At 44.3% G+C, this 24,146-nt stretch overlaps 1 protein-coding gene across 1 annotated transcript in view; it reads left to right on the forward strand.

Annotated features, from left to right (window-relative positions):
- The window catches only part of rusc2 (RUN and SH3 domain containing 2), a 41,442-nt gene extending 21,694 nt beyond the window's left edge, over positions 1–19,748 (forward strand). Inside the window, exons 3-13 of the mRNA XM_078285326.1 lie at positions 721–1,321; positions 6,659–7,381; positions 8,325–8,534; positions 9,275–9,448; positions 10,116–10,192; positions 11,062–11,236; positions 11,961–12,066; positions 13,388–13,434; positions 13,716–14,799; positions 15,393–15,560; positions 16,588–19,748. Coding sequence (XP_078141452.1) covers positions 721–1,321; positions 6,659–7,381; positions 8,325–8,534; positions 9,275–9,448; positions 10,116–10,192; positions 11,062–11,236; positions 11,961–12,066; positions 13,388–13,434; positions 13,716–14,799; positions 15,393–15,560; positions 16,588–16,795 — 3,573 coding nt within the window. The 3' untranslated portion in view covers positions 16,796–19,748. The remainder of the gene's footprint in view (positions 1–720; positions 1,322–6,658; positions 7,382–8,324; positions 8,535–9,274; positions 9,449–10,115; positions 10,193–11,061; positions 11,237–11,960; positions 12,067–13,387; positions 13,435–13,715; positions 14,800–15,392; positions 15,561–16,587) is intronic.
- The last annotated feature ends 4,398 nt before the right edge of the window (positions 19,749–24,146 follow it).

Consider the following 24,146-nt stretch of genomic DNA (forward strand, 5'->3'; position numbering starts at 1 on the left):
CTGATATCACCATGTCTGAGGATTATTTTAGCAATTATGTAAAGCCATAGGATATTAATATCAGACAACAGTGGTATCAGTGCTACTGTGTCAAAACAAATCTGGAGCAAAGGCCTCAAAGGCCCTTGGTTTGCTGTACATTCATTATTTAATGCAGGAGGTCCCAAAGGTTTTTTTTGTCACCCTTAAATAGGTAATTTGTCCCCTGACCCAATTTGATAAAATCTTCTCCCAGGGACCCCTGGCTGTTTGAGAAGATTTTTGAAGGAGTGCCCTACTGATTATATCATAGGTTGTGAGCTAATGATATTCAACTAATAATTTAATTTTAGTATTTCAGATAAGTATTTATGAACATGATAGAGAAAATGGAGCTCATTACAGCATTGAAAAAATATGTCTACGTCTATTTTTTGATGGTCAAGGAATGCAATGGTGCCTAGGGAAATATGAATTGTTCAGATCATCGTGCCTGTGGTAAATTCAATATTATGTAAAGAAATGCAATCAAATCACGATTTTAAGATAACTTAGAGCATTTCCATTTTCCCATATAAATGACTGACATAGATCGCAAAATGGCAATGCATACCATGTTTACCAATTTTGGTGCTTATAAGCAAATTAAAATGATTCATGCACTTCTTGCCTGGATTAATATGTAACTGTTGCATTCTTTCTCTCTAACTGTTGGGCTTCCCTCTGTTTCTGTCCATTCAGCGAGATGACGATGAAGAGGAGGAGGAGGAGGAGGGGGAGGAGGGGGAGGAGGGGGAGAAGAAAAAGAAACAGCAGCCAGCAGGCGGCGCTGAAGCAGCCCCCGCCATGATTGAAGGCCAGGTCTACGTCAACATCTCCCCTCCTGTGGTTGGCCGTAGCATTGCAGGAGGCGGGGCTTCCTCCACCTCGGGGAGTCGCCCTCGTTCCCGCAGCTACGACCGCAACCTGGACAAGTCCCCGCCCCCCCGGCTGGGCTCTCTGGAGCGCATGCTGAGCTGCCCCGTCCGTCTCAGCGAGGGCGCCGCCCCGGCCCCGCCCCCTCCACCGCGGGTCACCTCCTTCGCAGAGATTGCCAGGAGCAAAAGGAGAAACGGAGGCTCGGGGGGGTCGCCATCGCAAAAGGCGGGTGCAGACCCCTTCTCCTCCACCTACTCCACCCACTCCCACTCCTCAGTGGATTTCTCTCCAATCCCGGAGCAGCACATCCAGAGCGACGGCGGCAGCAGCAGCCTGTCCCCGGTCCCCTTCACCCGATGTTACAGCCAAGGCAGCGTGGATCGACACCCGCTAGGCGCCAGGGAGACCCGGGCCAAGGCTGAAGGTACGCCACCAACCGTTAAACGCTAAACTATATTCTAAAAAGTACAAGGGCTTCTAGGAGTACTTAATGGAAAAATCCACCCTTGGACCCTGTTAGATATCATCTATATATATGATGCCCAGCATCACTGAGACCCCCCGCCCCCCCAAACACACACACACACACACACACACACACACACACACATTAGCTTTAACTCTGTTCAGTTCTAATTCTTTCACTTTAAAAAGTAAAAGGTTGAAGGAACATTTAGAGGCTATTCAGATGGAAACCACAGGGGAACCCCAGAACGTTCCTTGAGGAACCCCTTCATAAGTGGTTCATGTACCCTGACATTACTTCCACAAACCTTTAACAAATGGCTTCTTCAAGTTGCTTATTGGATCCCTTTGGATCTTAGAAGAACTCCCCGAAGAACCCCTAGTTTTTTTAGAGTGTAGATCCGGGCTCAGCAGCACACCTTCAAGGGATTTATCACATGAACGCTCCAATGGCACAAGACACATGACTATTTGTATGAATTTGGGTTTGTCTGTTCCTGTATGCATGTGTTTAATGATGTGTGTTTACTCCTGCTTGTTTGTGTGTGTGTGTGTGTGTGTGTGAGATGATGCCCTTGTGCCAACATGTATAAGAGCGTTAGGGACAGAGTGGTGCAGAGTGTGTATGTAAACAACGCTCCTCAGCAGTATGGGGAGTGAAGGGTTGGAGAAGTGGGGCAAACGTGTTCAGAATATCAATCAGCTGAGAGAATAGATAATGCTGCAGAGAAACCCCCCACTGAGCTCCACACCAGCATACCCTGTGTGTGTGTGTGTGTGTGTGTGTGTGTGTGTGTGTGTGTGTGTGTGTGTCCAGGCCCCGTAGGCCCAACTCGTCCCCAAAACAGGGGAAGGTTAGATGGGATTGTTTCTTCATGCTGGCAGAGAAAATGATGTCACTTTCTGTCTGCACAGAAAGCAGTGCAGACAAGCTTGTGTGTTTGTGTGTGTGTGTGCGTGTGTGTGTGCATTCGAGTGTGTGTTCATCTTCACGAGTGTGTGTGTGCATGTGGGTGTATGGTATGCACCTGTAATCTTTCAGTGTCACTGAAGGGTGCGTTTTACCATGGTTAGTAAGATATGATGAAGTGTTGAGTCCTTTAAGATTTTAATTCAGTTTACAAACTATGAAGCTGACAACACACAATAGTGATTCAACCTATACTCAGTTCATGATTCATTTTACATTTGCTGTTCTAGTGTCTGGTAGCTCTTTCCTAGAAAATTCCTTTGGCCCACAGGAAGTGATGTGTTTTATGTTTCCGGTTTGTTTGGAATAAACAGAAGAAGAAGAACTGGTTAGAGAAGAAAAGAGCGCCACCTACAGAAACTCAAACTGCATCAAAAGAAAATCCAAGCTCCGCCCACACTGTTTGATTGACAGGTGATCTCTGGGAAGTGCAGTGCAGAAACACCACAGCGATGAGGGCTTAATGACAAAGGTGGAGACAAAATAAAAAACGAGGATCTTGCTCATTACCACTTTAAACTTTAACTATATATTGAATATCACTGTGAACAGCACACTGCAGAAGACTACACAGCAAATATTATCCCTGCTGATTACAGCTGTAGCCGCAGTGTAATTGTCACTGAGACGTGTATGGCATGAGATCTAGAGGTGAATATCTGAACAGGCTGCAACTGTGAACGGGCCAAACATGTGGAGCATGTGACGGAGATAGGTACGCAAGCGTTGAGGACGGTTTGTGTGTTTGAACAACAGTCTATTCAAAGGAATGGGCTCACAGCTGACTAGGAGAATGCATTTCGATGTCTACTCAAATTACATGATAGACAAAACGTCTTCGGCCCTGCAGTGTCCGTCTCTCACCCTTCGTTATGATGATAGATGCTGATGAAGGCCGGCGGACCGGAGAACCGGGGAACGCTCTTTCTCTCTCTCTCCATCACATAATTTAATTAAACGCTGAAATATACTCTCTCAGTCGAGTGCAAACCCATTCATTTGAAAAGACGTTCTGCAGTAAACTGACCGGTCTGAGCCCAGTCGCCGCTCTGTGAGTTAAAAACAGTCGCCACCGTCGCCGTATGAAGCTCAGTCTCAGCTGCCTGTTGTGCATGTCAAGTCAGATAAACACATGCATGCAGACTTGCATACACACACACACACACACACACACAGAGTGAGTGCTTGGAATTCCACTGGAATAAGACCAAGGACAGTCGAGTGTAAGCGGATTGGGAATGGAATGTCCTAGGAGTCCCCAGCTGTTCTCTATTAGAGCGTTTCTCAACCTAAAGGCTGGGACCCCCCCCCGGAGGTCACGAAATTACTTTAGGGGGTTGTGAGATTATTTATAAAATATGGGGGAAAACATATCTCTAATATACAAATTTATTACCGTATGTCTTCTTGTGAATGAATGAATATTCGCAGCCTGAAATCAACATCGTCATTTGGTGTCAAAGTTCACCATTCTGTGTTTGTGCCAGCAACAGGGTCACAAGTGGGCGTGTCTTTGTTGGTCGCCAGACAAACCCGGACCCCAACAAGAGGGCAAAAAAAGAATTTACCTCTTTGGTGATGAATAAAGTTTATCAATTTGAATCAAAATGCTTTATTTGACAATGATGTCATCTTTTAAACCCATCATACCCCCTTCATAGAGAATAAACCATGCTGCCTCAGGTCAACATTACCAACCTCCACAAATATAAACAAGTCAAGTCAAGTCAAGTTTATTTATTTATATAGCCCTTTATCACAAGCATGTCTCAGAGGGCTTTACAGAGAGTGTGTCTAGCTAGGTCTAACTAAACACAATCAGTGGTAAACAACATTTTGTAGGACAGCATGATGACAAACACAAGGTAGGTAGGAGCAGATTTAGCGAGACGAACAAAAAAAAGATTAGTAGATTCATATTGAATTACTACTGCTAGATTCAGGTTTGGATGTCATTAAGCTCTTTGAAACTTAAGGTTTCTGAATGAATGAGCACGGTATGTATCTAAGTAGGTCAGTATGCAGGTAGGCAGGTAGGCACTGTCTGATTTTCGTGCACTGCTGGCCTGATTTATGTGCAAGACAGATTCTCCTTGTGGGTAATAAAAATTCTATTCTATTTGAGCAAAAACCTCAAGGCGCCACTGAGCTCACTTTACTTCAGTTTCCCCCACACAGCAGTGGGGAACTGCTGCAGTAAGTCCAAGAAGAAACAGACACTTCTGGAGTGAGATAGGAGGAGGGGAAAAAATAATGAAGCGAGATGAAGATACAGAGGGAGAGAAGGCTAAAAAGATGGGGGGTAGTAACATAGAGATTTATATCCAAAGCAGGGTGGGCCTCATTGAGCATGAGTACATGTAGCAGTAAGTTGGTTTCAAGTATATTGTAGTGTTGAATTAGAAAGGCTGCATGGAAACTGCAAATTTCTATAAAATTTCCTCAATATAGCAAAAAAGAAGACACTCTTTTTACACTCTTTTAAGGCTGAAACGTTTCGGTCTTTAGCAAGTGCTAGTCCACAAATTCTTCAGTGTGCTGTGGCGTTTTTTTTTCCTTGGATTTTCCTGGGAAGTGTTTAGAACAGCAAATGTAAAACCTTTCATAACCTGGGTATAGTTTGAATCACTATTGTGTTATATCAGTCGTCAATAGTGTAGCAAATTTGTCGCAAAAGGAATGAGATAGCATAAAGACCCCATTTTTCTTATGGAAATGTTTTCTGATGTAGCTACATTGAAGCTTGTGTATTTATGCGCATTTTATTTTTTGCGACATTCGTTTGCTTAAAATTTGCTCGACAGTTGGATGGAAACATAGCTAGAGGACCGGGGGCTGTCAGGCCGATGAAAGAGGGATGTTGGACGACTTCATTGATTGAACGGGATTGAGGTGTGGATGGAAAATTATACAGCACTTCATCCAGAAAGCTCACTCTTTGAAGTGCATAATGTGTAAGGCAAGTGGAAGATTGATAGAGAGAGAGAGAGAGAGAGAGAGAGAGAACAATTTTTAACACCTGAGGAAATAGGTCATCCCTGAGAAAATGGCAGACGTGCCTTCCACATGGCTCAAATACATCCATGATATCTACTTCAGTCTTTGGCACTATATCCATAAAGAGCATGTGGTGATTTAGGATTATAATGAGACGCTGTGCAACGTCCCAGAGCATATATTATTCATCAGCCTTCACTTCAGTCAGCTGCGTTGTTTCGCTGCAGCGTGCGGGCCGGTGAAAGCCTTTGGGAAGAAGCAGCTCGCTCGCTAATGATGCTAACGTGAAGCGTGGGAGCTGCAAAGGAAAGCCTCGGCTGGCTAATGGATTCATCCACGAAATAGGAGAAGAGCTGAGGAGAACGAGAGAAGGGAGGGAGGCAGATAGAAAAGGAGGAGTGAAGGAGGAAAGGGTGATGAAGAGGACAGAAAGAGAGAGAGAGAGATGGGGAGGGAGAAAGAGGCAGGAAACTGAGTGATGGAGGAGAGGGAGAGATGCAGAAAGGGAAAGATGGATGAGGTGGGAGGAAAAAGGGCAATTAGAGGGATGAGTGAGCAGATATGAGAGACAGAGAGAGAGAGGGAGAGAGAGAGAGAGAGGGTGAGGCAGTGTTTTTACCCTCTGTCCCCAGTGGGAGCTCATGGCTGGGTGTGTTGCTGTCTCATGACATTTCCACAGCGGCTCAACGTCGCCCCGTGTGGCCGAGAGGCGCCGCTGCACCCGGCTCAGGTGGCAGCGGTGGGCCGGCCTTAAGGGAGACAAACAGCTTGCGCAATGTCGCCGACGTCACACACACGCTCCCTTCGGTCACACAGCGCACCGGATCAAGAAATACACACACAGAAAAAAACACACACACAGACTCAAGTGACAGAGAAGAAGTGCAGAAAAAAGGCTTTTCCTCGCTGGTGTCTCTCCTGCACGGCTGACGCAGTATCTTCAGGTCTAGCCTGTGTGTGTGTGTGTGTGTGTGTGTGTGTGTGTGTGTGTGTGTGTGTGTGTGAATGTGCGTGGGCCTGTCACAGCAGTGTCTCTAACAGTGGCATGGCTGTCTGTGATAAGAGCTGTTGAACTTTGTGAATCATGACTGGGCAATTTTCTGTTTGTCTGTTTATTAGGTTTCATTCCAGCCTATTCACCATTATGCATTTGCTCCTATTCTACAAATTGCTCTATTAAACGTTGTCATAAAAGCATAAGGAGCGGTCTGTGAGGGGGATAAGAGTGGAGGGATTTTTTTATGCTAACAAATGCTAACCTGTACTAATGTCTCTTTATTCTTTCTCTCTCTATCTCTATCTCTGTCCGTCCTTCCTGTCTTCCTCCAGGCGGTCTGTCCAGCTCCTCAGACGGTCGCCCGGCGGTGGTCCGGTACAGTAAGGACCAGCGACCCACCACCCTCCCCATCCAGCCCTTCACCTTCCACCACCAGTTTGCCTCCAAGCCCCCTCAGCCCAAGCCTCTGCTCCCCCTGCTGACCGGCTACGTCTCTGGGATGCAGGCCCGACCCGGCTCTGGCTCCGGCTCCGGCTCCGGCTCCGGCTCCGGCTCCGGCTCCGGCTCTGGCTCTGGGGGTCCGGGAGGAGAGGAGAGCGAAGACGCAGCTGAAAATGTGCACAGCTACCAGGGCGCACCGGCCACAGCGGCCCCTCCTCCCGGATCGGTTCGGCCCTCGCCTCTCGGGAGCTATTCCCCAGTCCGCCTGCAGGGGGCGCCCAGCTCGGGCACCTGCTCCACCTGCACCCCCAGCCCGCAGCCCTCCCACAGCCTCTCCTGCCCGCTCTCGGCAGGCCTCGGCCCCCTACAGACCCCGCCGGCCAAACAGGGAGGAGGGTCGGCGGCATTACCCACCACCCCTCCTCCTCCGCCCCTGGGGGTGAAGAGAGGCGCGGTGCCGCCGATGCTGCCGCCGGTGCAGGGCCACTGTTACCACCGCGGGGCGCTGCACAGCCTGCCGGCGCTGCCCAGCGACACACTGAGCCCCCTGGGGTGCCTCGACTCTGCAAAACAGTCGGAGGGAAGCAAGGTGCCGGGAGCCAGGACACACAATGGTAGGGCTCCAAAAAAAGTCTCTGTGTCTAAAATGTGGTGATTTTTGGGAAATTAACATAAGTCGCCAGCCAAATGACTGATGGTAAATTTTCACTCTGGCAGGTTATATTCAGATGATAAAATTGCAAAAGTGTCTAATGAATTTCAGCAGCTGCTGTGTCCGGTTTCTTTCTGCGGTTTCTAATGTGATATTGTATTAGAGAGATCATGGCAGGCGTTTGTTTTGGCAATAGATTCCCTGCACACAGGGACACATAGATACTCAAGGACATGACACACACACACATACACACACACAGATCCATACACACACGCACATACATGCATGCACACACACCCTCAAGCACATATACATATGCATGCTCACTCATGCACACATGCAGCCAGATACTGCCCCAGGTTTATTCATATCTACTTCTTTTGCTTTCAGCTTTATTCTTGTCTTGTTCTCATCTTTTCCTTCTTTTTTAACTTTCATAATTTCTTTACAGTTGCTTTTTTGCATCTGTGTCTTGATGATAGACATAATCAATTGGTCTGAATTAACAGGCATTTAAATTAAATTTAATCCATTGCAACTACTGATGTTGAAGTTAGCCTCACTGCAAGGTTAAGGAATGAAACAGAAGATGCATATGAGCACGGCTGCTGTTGATGAGAGTTGACTTACTGTAAGAGAAGCTAAGCCTCTGCACAAACTTACAGTTCTCTTTTTTTCTCTTTCTCCTCTCCCTTTATCCATGATCTCCCACTCTTTCCTTCTAATTGTCATCACTCCATCTTTTCCTCCATGATTGATCTCCTCACCCTTTCCGCTGTTTCGCTGCCTCTCGCCCTAATTCCCCCGCTTCTTCCCCATATATCCATCCGCATCCACTTACTCATCAATCCATCCTCTAACCCCACCACCAACCCCCGAATCACAACCCTGACCCCCGACAGCCCACCACCTCTCTCCCCAGGCTCTGAAATGGAGAGAATACCGTCGTAGAAACCCTCTGGGGGTGGAGAGGGTGTCAGCCGGCCCCTCTGCTGCCGCATCGGCCCCCTTGTCTGGCAGCCTGGACCCCCGAAGGGGCGGGCGATCTGCCAGGCGCAACGTCTTTGACTTCCCATCAGCCCCCTCTGGCCACGCCCTGGGACGGCTCAATGGTGCACATTGTTTTACTGCCAATGGTTGTTGTTGTACGCAATGGAGGGTGGTGCACTTGCAGGGATATGAAGAGTGTCATTCCAAAATTAATATGTCCACCATTTGGAAAAATCAATGCCTACAACGCCTTAAATATTATTGCAGCAATGAAAGTAAAGCAGATTATGGGTTACTATTAAAGTTAGAAGTTATCCTAAGAATAGATAATATAAAATATTTATTTAGTTATTATATGTTTTTTAATAATAGAATCATCTGTGTTTTTTTAAATATCGACTGAATTGACTGAATTTTAGGCAAGATTTTTTTCCTAAAATGGATTCATAGCATTTCGGAATGAAACCGTTCATATTCTCGCTTGCCCACATTTGCTAACTATTGTGTAGCTGTAGGCAGATGAGGTGGTTTTTACTGACAGTCTCTATTGGCTTTACAAAGCGCACGTTTAGTGAAATTCATCTTTGAAAAGTCAAGTTGGATATATACTCTAAATACTAGAGGTTAGTACTTCAGCAGCAATTCCACTAAGATCCAAAGGAGCCAATAAGCATTTTAGTCTGTAATAAGGATTCATGACCGCTTTATGTCGGGGTTCCTCAAGGAACCTTCTTGGGTTCTCCTATGGTTGCACTTTAAAGGATCCCTAAAGGCTCCTCGAAATCCTTTTATGCTTGTATAGGTATGTGCTTACATTTGTGTGTGTGTGTGTGTGTGTGTGTGTGTGTGTGTGTGTCAGCAGTGGGCCAGTCATCCAGGCAGCTGCAGCAGAGCTACAGCGACTTCCTGCCGGACTATTTCTCCCTGACTGAGAAGCCGCCGGAGGAGTTCTGCCTGTCCCCCGACGCCTCCTCTTCCTCGTCCTCCTCCTCTTGCTCACACTCCCACATCTCTGTCGACCTGGGGCAGAAGAGAGGTGAGGCCATGTCTGTGTTTATGCATGACAGAGAGACAGAGAGAATGAGGGAGATGTGAGGAGAGAGAGACAAAGACAAAGAGAGAGAGAAGGTTTAGACTTGACCTGTATGTGCATCTGGATTACCTGGTGGTTGGAGAACAAATTTTGAGTGCTTTTGTCAGCCATGATGGACAGCGTCAAATAAAAAACGCAGATTATCATTTCGAGAATCACAATCCCAGACTATACAGTGTTGTTGTCAAGGAAACGGGGATTAAAATCAGATGAAAGGTGCTTTTATCGAGTGCCACTCACTGTGAAGAGGCTTGACAGTGAAGAGAGAGATCCACGGCCTCTTGAGGCAGCAGGGTGTTGCATAATGAGGAAGGAGACCGTGCTTCAGCCGGACGATCCGGGTTCAAATCCCCATGTCAGCAAACATCCGCCCTGCTGAAGTGTCCTGAAGCAAGACACTGAATCCCCGGGTGCTGTTCTGCAGCTGGCCTGACCTCTGACCTCCCTGCAGGGGAAAAGAGAAATCCCTCTCGGAGTCGATAGGATATCACAGAGACAAAAAAAAATGTACGATGAAAGAAGCTTGTATCAAGTGACACTCACTGCAAACAGTCATCAAGGAGAGTGCTTGACCTCTTTCTCTGCTCTCCTCCCCCCGTCGCTCTGTCAGGTCTGGTGAAAGCTGTGAACACTGCGGTGGATCTGATTGTGGCTCACTTCGGTACCAGCCGAGACCCTGATGTGAAGGTAGGACCATCTGAGGGTTTTCTACAGGGCTTTCCATGAATCTGATTGGCTCTTCAGTCCTATGTGGCTGGGTCATCAAAATATTACATAGTGTAGCGAGATAGCTTGCCAGATAACTTAAGGTTCACATTATTTATGGAAAACAATTGGTTAAGGTTTGACCAAGATAATAAATGGTTAATATTACTACTATTAATAACAACAATTTTAATAACATTAATACCAATAACACTATCATGATTACTACTATTGCTACAACTACTACGAATAATAAAAATAACAATAATACCACTACTACTACGACTACTACTACTTCTTTTACAACTACTACTATCACTACCATTACAGTTACTACTAATAATAATAATAAACTGGTGGCTCCATTAAGACTGGCTTAACAGAGCCGAAATAACACTATGCAATGGGAATATTATCATATCAATGCAACTATATCTCAGACAAAACAGTGCAGTGAATGCTAAATGTACCATCAAACTGAAGCCAGAAGGACAACTGATACTGCTGGCTGGGTAAAGCTCACTCAGCAAAATTCAGAAACCATATTTGACTCCCAACAAACAACTTAAGAATATCAGTACAGCATAATCAAAGTAATAGCAAGTTATCAGTCAGTTGATAGAACCTAAAAAAGCTTTCAGTTGGTAAATTACATTGAAATCACAATCAGATGACACATGATGATCTCTTTTTTCCTCAGTTCAGTGTCCATGTTAAGGCTAGGTCTACTACTATACATTTTTGACTCTGACTTTCCTCTCGTTCTGCATCTCTGATCCCCATCACCTCTCCCGTCTCCCTAATCTATTTCACTTCCATTCCCCTCACTCCTCACCTTTTCACCCAACCAGGCTAAGCTGGGGAACAGCTGGGTGAGTCCCAACGTGGGCCACCTCATCCTGAAGTACCTGTGCCCGGCCCTGCATGAGGTGCTGCAGGACGGTCTGAAGGCCTACGTTCTGGACCTGATCATCGGACAGCGGCGCTGCCAGCCGTGGAGCCTGGTGGAGGCCTCCACACAGCTGGGTGAGGATGGTGGTGGAGAGTGGGGGTCTCAAACATCATTGTCAATCAATGTTGGTACAGTTTGGTTGTGATTGGTAAATTTTAATTCTACCCATCACTTCCATATGAAATGACATGACAGCTATGGCAGCATGTTGGCCTAGAAACCTTCCCATACTGGAAAGGTCACGGGTTCAACCCCCCTCTTTCTTTTTGTTAGAGTAGGTTAGTGCTGAAACGATTAGTCGATTAATTAGGTCAGGTTATTAATTAATTAAGTAGGTAATTAGATCAATTGACAGAAAATTAATCGAGTATAATTTTGATGACTGATTCATCGTTTTAGTAATTTATCAAGTAAAAATACCAAAGATTTGTTGGTTACAGCTTCACAAACGCTAAGATTTGCTTGCTTTTCTCCATTTCATATCATTATAAAATGAATACTTTGGGTTTTTTTGTCTGTTGTTCAGACTAAAGTAAGCAATTAATTAATTAATTAATCGATAATGAAAATAATCGTTGCAGCCCTAGAGTAGGTCACATTTTTAAAATGGTGGATATCTCATTGTGGAATTAAACTGTTCAAATGAAAAAGGAAATTAATGTTTTAAAAGGCTGGATCCAGGTACAATCATTTACAGTGATAAGAGCCGTTTGAATGACTGTATTAGGGGAGTGGTTGACAAGGCTGTGGTGCTCATGGGTAATGTAGTGAAGTCTTTTGTACGCTTGTCTCCATCAGGCCCGTCCACACGTGTTCTCCACAGCCTGTTCTCCAAGGTGAGCCAGTACTCCGAGCTCACCAGCCACAGCATGAGACTCAACGCCTTCATTTTCGGCCTGCTCAAGTGAGTCAGTTTTCTTCACCCTGTTTTCACTGTCACTGCCATCCACATGTTTTGTGCATCAGTGGTTCTCAACTGAGGAGGTTGTGAACTCATTTTGGGGGAGTCACAAGCCGAAAGAATGTATTTCTAATATACAAATATATTATTGTTTTTTCATCTTTGTGATAAGTGTCTTGTGGCATAATCAAGTCTAGGCTTCTTCCAATATCAAGTTATTTGAAATAGACTAGAAAAGGAAAATAAAAAGCATTTTTTGGTGTCAGTGTTCACCATTTGGCGTGTTTATGCCTGCGACAGGGAGTTGTAACTAGGCATCACATTGAATTTAGCATGAATCTGTGAATCAGACATATAGAAGCACTGTATTTCATGAATAATAAACAGAGACAGGGAACAGATAAACTGGGAAAAGGGAAGCAGGGGAAGACAGAAGATTCCATTCAAACTGTTTGTGTATCCACTGAATGTAGGTAAGAGGACCGAAATAGGAAACACGTTACAGGCTGTGAGGTTCAAACAATCTTTATTGTATTATTTACTGTCAGCTCCTACAAGTTATATTATCTCCTTTTTAATATTACTATCTCTTCTATTGTATCTGATAGTATACCAGCAGCCGAAATGAGCCACTGTGGAATTGTCAAGTACTGTGACTTTTCAAAGACTGAGGTTGCTTCTTGATTCTGCAGCTGCAAGCTTGGATCTATCGGCAACACACATTTATGCATACACACATGCCTACACACACACACACACACACACACACACACACACACACAGTCTTACAGATACTGGGCTTTGATCATCAGTTCTCTGGAGGTTCACTAGCTTACGCCTGAATCTTAAGTGAAGCTGCCCACACCCATGCTACTGTAACTGTGTTGTTCTGCCTCATATGTTTAAAGGGCACCTCGCTCAAACATTTGTTAGCTTATTTGGGTTTTTAGCAATCAGATGTGCAGCTGCTGGGATTTATTTATTTATTTTATTTTTTTTATTTAACCTTTATTTAACCAGGAGTGGAGTCTCATTGAGATTAAAAATCTCTTTTTCAAGAGCAACAGTTACACAGTTGCAGACATAAAACAAACATATAACAATTTTAAAACGAAAACAAAGAACAAATTTCATCAACATTCAAAACATCTACAGCCAGATGTGTTTCTCTCTATAACGTAATATAATGTCAGCTGTACATTATAGACTCAGTTGTAAGGATAATGATGCTTAAAGACACAATGACAAGTTCTGCTGCAAAAGACTCCATATCAAGTCTTTTGTACTGCTGCTTTTTTCATGTGTGGTTCTCCTTCTTTTTCAGCCTGAGATCTTTGGAATTCTGGTTCAATCACCTCTACACACATGAAGGTAAGACTCTATAGCTATTTGTGCTATTTGGTGGACACTTTTATTCAGTGCCTTCTGCCTTACACTTCTATGGGTGCATGCATCTTTAGCATGCGTGGCCCCAGTGGGAATCAAACCCCTAACCCTGGAAGCATCAGTGCCATGCTGTAACCATTGAGCTTCAAAGGACCAGCAGTTCTTTGATGTTCCTCTTCACCCAAGTCTAATATCAAGGCTTTTTTTTCCTTCTTCTGCAGTAATCTTGTTCTGATCTTTTTTCCTCCTTTGTTTCTTTTCTTCAGATATTATAGCAGCCCACTACAACCCGTGGGGTTTCCTTCCCCTGTCGCAGGGGGCGTGTCAGCCGCTCTTTGAGGAGCTCCTCCTCTTGCTGCAGCCGCTGTCGCTCCTCCCCTTTGACCTGGACCTGCTGTTTGAGCCGCACCTCCTCCAGAAAGGCCAGGAGCATCTCCGCCGCAAGGAGCAACTGTGCTCCGCAGGCCAGGGTGTCGACCAATCAACACGCTCCACTTTCCAGCTCATGAGGGGGTGGAGCACCACTGGGAGCGAATCGGCGAGGGAGGGAGCGGACTCGAGGGCCGAGGGGAGGAAAGAGAGGGCGGGGCTGAGACGAGAGGGAACCTGGCCGAGGATGGAAGGGGTCGGGTCGAGAAGAGAGGGGGCAGGAGTAAAATTTGGGTTGAGAAAAGAGGGGGCGGGGAATGAGAGTATAACGGCCGGGCTTGCCAGCGGACAGACGATGGAAGTAGGGTTTTCCAATCTGTGGAAGGAGAGGGGGATGAGCGGGCAGAGAGTGAAAGGTGTAGGACGAGAGAGCCAAGCAGACTGTGAGGATGAGCAGGAGAAGGACAGGAGGAAGGAGAGAGAGAGGGATTCGTCGGAGGAGGGGCGTCAGCGGCAGGATCGGCAGGCCGGCTGGTGGTACCAACTGATGCAGTCCTCCCAGGTCTACATCGACCAATCCGCAGAGGGGTCCAAATTCATCAAGTGCGAGAAGAGGAAGAAGTCCTCTGAGAGACGGCAGGGCCAGCTACCGCCCACCAGAGAGGGCGTGGTGGAAGGGGCGGAGTCAAGCCAGGAAGGGGAGGGGCATAGAAGCAGGAAGAGCAGCAGTAGCTCCAGCGGGGAGTCGGCCGGATCCAGGGGAAGGCCGTCGTGGATGGGCAGCCCGCCGGAGTCGGTTCTCAACCAAGAGAAAGAGACGAGAGCTGTGGAGGTCGCCGGGGCTGGGGCGCAGGCTGCAGCCCAGGAGGAAAGCCCCTCACTGGGACAGAGCATGCGCTGGGGCAGGCTCTTTGGATCGAGCGTGGGCTCTCCTTTGAGGGTAGAGGGAGCTGAACAGAGGGCAAAAACTCAAAAGAGCAGGTGAGTTTAAAGCTGGACGTGGCTTCAACAGTGTCACAACATAAAGCTCTATGTGATGACTTTTTAGTGGTAAAACATTCACTTTTAATTGCTATTAGTGTTGGAGTTTGCCTTTCCAAGCTTCAACGAAACCATCAACGTAACATGAGACTCTGAACAGCTGATTTTGAACATCCGGGTAACATCCGGGTACTATGTTAGTAGACGCTAACGCTAATGCTAACTACCACGGCCGCATTAGCATTGTAGGTATTTATTAGCCCATTAGCTTTTGTGAGTAGCATTCTACAACGTCAGACACAGTGTTTTATCCCAAGCATCTTACAGTATTGTGAGTGTTTATGTGTTCAAACAGTTTGATCCCAAGCTCCCTACAGTGTCATGAGTGTTAATGTGATCAGTAAGAACACGCTTGTTTGTTGTCTCACTTTATTAAAAGTGCAACGGCAGTAAAAAAATCGTGTGCAGTTGCGAATTCTGACCAGAGTAGCTGCTGACGTGCCAAGTTATCACATAGAGCTTTAACAAAATTCACTATAGCCATCGATACAATGATTTTCACACTTTGTTTTTGCTCTGTTTGAATCTATCAGGCCACCGTCAGGCTGGCTTGGTCTGGATAGGTCTGTTCTTGACCTTGTAGCTCAGACCATAGGAGCGGGGACAGGGAAGAAGGCAGAGGCTTCACCCCCACACACTCAGACTCAAACCACACCTCTGACACTGGCAGCACAAACTGAAACCAAACAACAGTCTCCATGGTAAGCAAATCTCAAAGTCCCCACGGGTCCTTGAAATCCTTGAAAGTTTGTGAATTTGAGAAAAAAAAATCAAGGCCTTGAAAGTTTTTGAAAATAGACATAAATAGACATGGGTCATTGAAAGTGCTTGAATTTATATATTTTGTGCAAGAATAGAAATTGAAGTTCTTTTGATTTTTTTTTACTTAACGTTAGTAAATAGCACAGTTGAGAAGTGTTCACACATTCAAGCCTCTCTCTCTTTTTAATTGTCGTCTGTGAGCTTCTGTAAAGCCTGCTAGTTCTCATTATAAAAATTCTCAATGTTGTAACAGTAATTAACCTTGATCCGTTTCTCAAACTATGCCGTGTTGCGTCCTTGAATTTGAGGGAATTGGTCCTGGAAAGTCCTTGAAAAGTCCTTGAATTTGATGTTTAAGAAGGTGTGGGAACCCTGAAATATGTCCTGTTGATCCTGCTGTTTTGTCAGGAAAACTAGTGCCGGTTTATAAATCAACAGGGACATGGGGTCCGTAGTTCTAATGACCATATACTATAGCCTATATTAGTGATGGGACGATATGCTTATTTCACGATGTGATTCAATACGCGATATGGGATTCACGATTCGATACAAACACGATCTGATGTAATAAATAAAAGTTCAGTGACAACAAAGTATGACTGAGCAGAAATATGTGTATTTCTGAGTCACAAATCTTGCTACCGATGGCATTGGCTTGCTAGAAAGTAAACAATTTAAAAATGTCATTACAAAGTTTGGATGAAGAGCTTGTGAAACTGTGATGGGCAAAGCCATCTCATTTGTGATTACTATAGCAGAATAAAATGTAGATAATATCACGATTCATTTTCTGCCCACGATACATATTCTCACATTTTTGTATTGCGATATATATTATTTCGATATATCGTCCCATCCCTACCATATACAGTGTAAGTAAACATAACTGTTAGACGATAGGTAATATATTTATGGCGCTCCATCTCTTTTTCTCACTTTTGCACCTTTGCCCTCGTTTTTCAGTGAGGTGCGAGCATTGTGCCACCACATAGCCACCGAGCCCGGCCAGCTGAGCTTCCACAAGGGCGACATACTGCGGGTCCTGAGCAAGGCCGACCCCGACTGGCTGCTCTGCTCCCTGGGGTCCAGCCGGGGCCTGGTCCCCATCATCTATGTTACCCTCAACAGCATGGAGGACAGCCAAGATGCCACTGGGCCAGGGCAGCGCTGAGCCAAAGCTGTCCCAAGAGGAACTAATGAAAAAGTTGAAGGCAAACAGCATTGGAGATAGAGGGCATCCCTGCCACATACCAACTGCACACAAAACTCAATTTTTGGCTGAGCGTACAGAGATTTTGGCTGGTCAGAGTGTGATAGCTATACACTGGGGATAATTCCAGAAAAAAATAGACATAATTGAAAATATGAAGATGATGTACAGACACATGCAAGGGAAGCATGCAGGCACGAACACAAACTACACATCTACTCCAAGGGTACATTCAGACAAGTATGCATGCATACATCCAAAGACCAAAAGACCAGACAAGAAACAAAGACCCATAGACACTATCAAACACTATCTAACACATAGTGTGCCGTTCCTTTCTCTGCGTGAAGCTGTGCTCCAAGCATAACTGTGTGACTGTCCCATCTATCCTCAACTTTTGACAGAACAAGATAAGATGAGGATAGCCACAGACGGTAATCTTCACAATATGATATATACCATGCCTAGCTGCACTTTGCCGTACTCTCTGTACATTCACCTAGCTGTGCCACACCTTGAACACAATGCTTAATTATTGCCACCAGTCCAAGGACGAGTAAGTTCAATGTCCACTTGCTTACTTACCGGCTGATTGCTATGTTTTCATTCATGTAGAAGCCTGTGAAAACTTGCTTTGTAGTAAGGTTTTAGGTGGGTGGTTTGGTTAAAAAAGTTCAGTAAAAAGGATTAAAAAAAAAAGGAGCACCTTGTTCACTTGTTGACGGTTCAAGCTGCGAAGGCATGTGGTTCAGCAAAAGGCTGGTCGCTGCTCCACTCTCATTGCGTTTTCTAGTAGCTTATTGTACAGTAGAAAACCACACTAGAGTTTGTATAGGTGGCGATACCATCCAAGGGAAAAGAACGCAAAACGACAACAGTTTGAACCTGTTTCCATTCCTCATCTGTCTTACTGGATCATCGATCATCGAGGCCTGTTTCCATGGTTGCACAAAGGATTGGATGGATGGACTGACAAGCAAGATGAAATGCGTAACATCCTCTCATTCCTCCTCTTTCACTCCCAGGTTTTGAGTGATGGGACAGAAACCTTTTGCCAACGGGCGGGAGGAAGCAAGGAAGGAGATTGGTTTAGTGCATGTAACCTAGCAAAAACATTTCGCCCCACTATCCTTATTTCACCTGTGTTCTTGCCATATCCCCTCCCCCCCAACACCTCTTTTCCCTCCCTTAATCTCCAAACTCTCATCAAAAGAACACTACATGGCTTTTGAAGAGGACAAGATCAAGCAAATGGCTATAAAGTTTGAGCTATACACGTGCATTTTATCTATTGGTACATACTGTAAATGCATATACGACTTACACATGTGGTGAGTTCTATTTATTTATTGACTAATTCAATGAGTTACTGCTGAGGAAAGCATTTGAATGGACGATTGCTGAAAACAGGGAAGGATGTCCAATGAAAGCAAAATATAGCTTTGGAGATCTATGGAGGTCTTTATGAATGTGTTGGGGATTTGCCCCAGCCTTGCCCCTCTGTTCTGAAATTTGACGCTGACAAAATGAATTAGTAATAAACGAAGTAATAGCGAGGGGTAAATCTTGTCTATGCCTTAAAGTGCTTGATAAAGAACCATAAGGGGGAATTGCTGTGTTGGACACTTCATGGCTCTTGACCTATCATTGGTCCTGACATAATATTTTGTACATGCCATGATGTGTCCAACTCATCATTTTCCTCCAGCTTTATGTCTACAGGGATTCCTGTTGACCTAAAAGAAAAGTATTGTGGAGAAAAAGATATATATGTGGATATTTTTTGATGGTTAAGAGATAGCTTAAAGGGAAACCCCAACACATTTTGTGATGGTGGCTTTGTGGGCATTCCTGTGTTAGTATGCGCTACCTGTCATGCCCAGGTGTAAAATGTGGCCTTAGGTTCAGACTGAGCTGATGCAGCTGACAAAGAGCTGAAATTGTGGCTATATATACCTGGATAAATGTTGAGTGTATACAGCTTGCCCAGTCCAAATAATACACATTATGAAATGGTAAAATGTACATTCATGCCTGAATGAAGGAATGAATGGAAGAATGAATATTTGTGTAGTTTTTTGCAAAAATTACATAGATCATAATTTGACCATTTCAATTTTCTTTTTGTTGCCTTTTTGTACAGTCCTTTTATTTTTTATATTTTGTTTTTTTTCACATGTAATTCAGCAAAAATAATTTTAATATTTAATTCTCCTTGAATTGTAAATATATTTAAAAACTTCAACGATTAATTTTTGCCAGAGAGAGCTATATGTATGAATGTTATTACCGATTTATTAATGCATTGTTATGTTAATAACAGGAAGCAAGTATAAGCTTAAGCTTCAGTGCTGACCATACTGTAAGTTGCCCATGGTGATGGAAGGCATGGCGAGTGATGGCGTCATGTGGGGCTCTCGCTCTCCGTCGCTCCTCCAGGCAGTTTGCTGTTCATTGACATCCTCGGCTGTTCACAATTCACATGAGACAGAAAGTACTGAACACATAGTAGTGATTCAACCAGAGAGAGAGAGAGAGAGAGAGGGGGGCTCAGGGCAAAGAGAGAAAGAGAGATTAAATTTTGATTTTTGTTTAGCTGAAATATTAAAATGTTGGGGTTTAAAATGCTACAACGGTCAGCTGTTGGGGTAAATAGAAAAAAAGAAAAGAAGGAGAGAGAAATTGTGCCGGTTCTGCCTTCTCACTTTCTCTCTCCTCCATTTTCTCTCTGCTTTCTCTCTCCCTCGCCTGCCTCCGGCCCTGGCAGAGATCAAGCTGTTCCTCCTGCTTGTAAATACCTTCAGCATCAGTGACACTGCTCTTCTCTCTGTGTGTCCAGGCTATATGACGTGTACGTATGACATTATCAAACTACTATGGATGTTAAATAACAAAGTGCTCATGTGATCACAAACTCGAGCGGCTCCTGTGTCCTTTGTCCTGAATGAATGTCACTGTTTATATTTGATGTTGGAGTTTCTCATCGCTGGATGGCCTGAAAGATGAACTTCCCACCAAAATAAGGGCAGTTTCACAAGACTTTTTTTCACTTACTAGAGGGAATCAGTGTACATGAAAGAAAACAAGTTGATATTATTATACTACCAATATTTACTGGTTGGAGTCAAGTGGAGATGTGTTTCTGCCACCAGATGGGGCTATTGTTTTAGGGAGAGATATATCAGCTGTGAGTTCACTATAAAAAGTCAATATTCAGGCAATGATGCACAACAGCAGCTTACAGCAATGCAGATGGGAAGTGTTGCTATCATTTATGACCAATAGTATTTTTTCTCTCCACTTTTTTCTATATATCACTACGCTCATTCTATACTATTTGCCATTCCTCATCACTACTTAAGACGCTCTGGTCCATTAGCATTGCCTCAAAATGTGACCCGTGCGTTAAGGTCCAGTTGAGTTCAAGGCTTGACACCAGGTGGGTTACGGTTAACAATAAGCCTGTTTAATTCAAGCTTGTCTTACCTAATCATAGTCAAGTCTGGGGCATGATCTGACCGTTGAAAGGCTTTTGAAATTTACATTCAGAAAAGCTGGTATAGACAGGATGGGAAATAAAAACTAATAACTGGCTAATTACTGGTGAATTTTGGCTGTGGCTGGTAAGTTCACCTGCTCCAGAGAGCGCTTCAACCAGCTGTGAGCAGGTGCAGCCAAAAATACAAAATCTAGAAAACACTGGAGAGGTGCAACTCGTGCTCTCAGTAAAACCAACTTTGTTTATTCAACTTCGAAGAAATCGTGGTTAAAAAGGTCATTAACATTTCCGCCCATAGCAAGGCCTTAGTCAGAATACATGTCAGTATTGGAGTGGACAGACTATATAACCTCTTGATTAGTTAGAGGCAGCTGAACCTAATCAGCAGAGGAGGCCAAGGTTTCCTTCCTGGTTCTAGGAGTCCTGGGAAATGGAGTAGAGACAAGCAACATACAAATAAAATCCTACAACTACGTACAGGCAACTAACAGAACAGCGTATTAAAGTAAACGGCAAGTTAAGGAGAGGGTCATTTGTCCATATTGAACAAAAAAAATAAAGAAATACACTAGTCTTTCCCCAAATTCATACCTTTGGGCGTATCTGAGTATGTATCCAATATGTTTCTCTAGTCTTATGTTGTTTCTCAATATCACCTCCACAGTTATTATGCCTTATCTGTTCAATCCCAGTTGGCCTGCTGTACCAGCCACTCTGACAGGTAACCAACCATCATTTGCAGGTTCCTTTCTCTAAAATCAATTTGGCTGGTGGAGGAGTAAAGGTAAAAGGTGAAATGTGACCACCGGGATGGGAACAAAAAGTGTCCTACCCTGAGGAACACCAGCCCGCAGCCAAATGCTGGTAAAGTTTTGGCTGTGGCAAGTATGTGTGTCAGTTCTACTGGACACTTTGACAGGTTGCTTTTCATTAATCAGCCTTTTTATTCTAATAACTTTTTCAGAATCGTTACAAAATTAAATTCGATCACTAAACTGGCTCACTAGGAGACATTTACGTCATTGTTTTGATCCTACATCAGCAGTTGCTTGAATACCAGCGTTACTGTTCGGTGGCTCTGCTGACCACAGGGATCCCTGAGGAGGTTCCAGGGGGCTCCCAGCAAAATGAGGATTAGTTTTCAATTCATTAGAAATTACCCCAGTTAAAGAATGTAGAAGAATTACTTTTTAAGACTATTTTTGCCTTTATTTTGATAGTTGACTGTAGAGATAGAAGGAAAGAGAGAGAGAGGGGGATGACATGTGGAAAAGGTCCAACCAGATTAGAACCCGGGACGTTATGCACCTTAGCTGACTGAGCCAACAGGATGCCCCAAGAATGAGTTTCACTCTCACAGCTACTATCCCCCCCCATGTACAGCACAGACAGTTATACGTCTGGGACAAAAAAAAACGGGTGTCTGTGGCCTAATGTGTGTCTATTTGAAGACCCTTAACATGAAAAAGTTCAAAAAGCCTTGTTATAATGTAACAGTGATAACGTTTCTATGTGAATCTCCCATCCAGAGGGGTGAAACCAGATCTTGAATCGTCACTGTTGGTTCTCTCTGTCTTGACGTGAAATATACAGTATTTGCATAAATGAGCGTTTTGAGGATCTCATTCACAAGAAACTCATCTCCGCTCCCCCCCCCCACACACACACACACACACACACACACACACACACTCATCTTTCCAATTGCAGAAGGTGTGTCAAATTCCCTCTTATCGGTGAGTGAGTTGAAGGATTTGGCAATATGGGACATGTCATGTTGTTTTGATTTAAGGTGATAATGATAATGTGAAGGCGCCTAGTCTCACCTCTTACCTCATACCTGTCCTTTCTTCCTTTGTATTCCTATGAACTCCCTCACCTCCATTGTTATTATTAAGCGTCAATCTCACTGTCGACAAAAGTCCTCTCTACCTGTCACCTAACCTCTTATTTTCTTTCATTTCTTAGCACTTCTCTCACTCAGATAATGACGGGGTCGCAGGAAGTTTGTCACGACACCGTGCCTCTGATCCCTGCACTCATTAAGATCGGTGGCTTGTAATTTAGCTATTTGTAATTCGCTGCGGACGAGAGCGTCAGCTAAATGCCTAACATATAGCCTAAAGCTGAAATGTAATCCTTTATTTATCCAGGAAGTTCATTTGAGGTTTCAAGGGTGAATGATTGGCTAGATGTGGGATTAACTGGATAAACAGGCCAGAAGGCGCGGTGGTAGCCTGGTGAGAGAAGAGAAGTCAGCTCGTTTCCCCAAAAGTCACGGGTTTGAATCCTGAACTGACCGGGGAAAGCTGAGCAGGGAAAGTGAATGAGAAATCCACAGGTGCCTTTAAGCAAGGCACTTAACCCCCATTTGCTCCAATTCAGTGGAGCTGCTCAGGTGCCAGCAGCAGAAGACTTGTGGTTATACTGGGCAGCTCCCAGGTGTGAACGGTGTAACTGGAAAAGAGCACTCAGGCTCAGCAAACCTTTTCTGGACAAATAAAGGTTAAATGTTTTGTGTGGATTGTTCTTGGTTGTAAAGCAAATTTACCTTGGCAATGTGCCTGGACTGTATTACAACAGTCACGCACAAGTGTGGTGAAATCACTTCTCGCTTAACTGCTTCAATTCCAGCTGCACCTCTACAATTTATACTCCTACTTATACTTATTATTACTGAATGACAAACTATAACCTTTTAATTTACATTGCACTTGGCTTTCTCAATGTGTATGTTCTGAATGTGTCCTCTGATTTATGTATTTCTGTGTGTGTGTGTGTGTGTGTGTGTGTGTGTGTGTCTCTTTGACCTCCATTTCCTCTTCTTCCTTTTCACTCTTCCAGCAGCGGATTGTCCCTGCCATCAACCACTTAAACCTTTTTACCACATATCACATGAGTTTCCATTACAGAGGAAACCCTGCTGGATGGAAGTCTGTCACCCTCCTTCTGTCTCTATAAAACAAAGCAATCAAACAACAGCAAACTGACAATTACCCCGTTCTTGGTGGAAATGTACTCACTTTACATGCTCTTTGTCTTTCCCTCACACACAAACACACACAGATGCACACACATGGACTAAATATAAATAAAAGGCAAGGCAGCTTTATTTGTATAGCATGTTTCATACATAGCAGCAATTCAAGGTGCTTTACACTGACAAAGACAGAGAAAATACATTAAAATACATAAAAATACACAGACATTACATTGTATTTGAATACATAGAAATGACATAAAAAGATGAAAAGATAAAGATAAAATCTGCAAAAGATGCAAAAAGTGGTTTCTAGTGCTTGATCTGAAAGATCAATTAAAAAGCCCTGGAAGACAAGAGAGTTTTTAGCTTTAAAGAGACTAAGGTTGGGCCTCGTCTCCAACTGTTAAATGCACAGAAGCCCGTGCTGTCCCCAAATTAACAAGCAATGATCATCTACATACAGTACCACAATGTTCAGTGTAATGACTTTGCATGTTTTGGCCACTGTCAATATGTTGAAATCTAAAGATCTGCCTCCAAACAGGAGAAGGTTCCTGTTCCTGTGAATTTCTTTCTTTCCCTAACAGGGGATTTCCATTTGCTGATGCAAGTATGGGCTACAATCACAAGCTCTTGCTGCGTCAGTACCAATACTGGTTGGGGCTTTATTAGCTAGTTTATCAGTTTGAGATCTTAAAGGGTCTATGTGTAATTTCTGGCCGTTCAGCGTTGTCATTGAAACAACACTCTGCCCTCCGTAGAGCGAGACCATCATCAGCATGGTGGGCAGGTTGAACTGTTTCACAATCAACAACGACGCAATCAACAAG

This window comes from Centroberyx gerrardi, chromosome 8 (assembly GCF_048128805.1).
Source record: "Centroberyx gerrardi isolate f3 chromosome 8, fCenGer3.hap1.cur.20231027, whole genome shotgun sequence".
In the NCBI taxonomy this organism is placed as follows: domain Eukaryota; kingdom Metazoa; phylum Chordata; class Actinopteri; order Beryciformes; family Berycidae; genus Centroberyx; species Centroberyx gerrardi.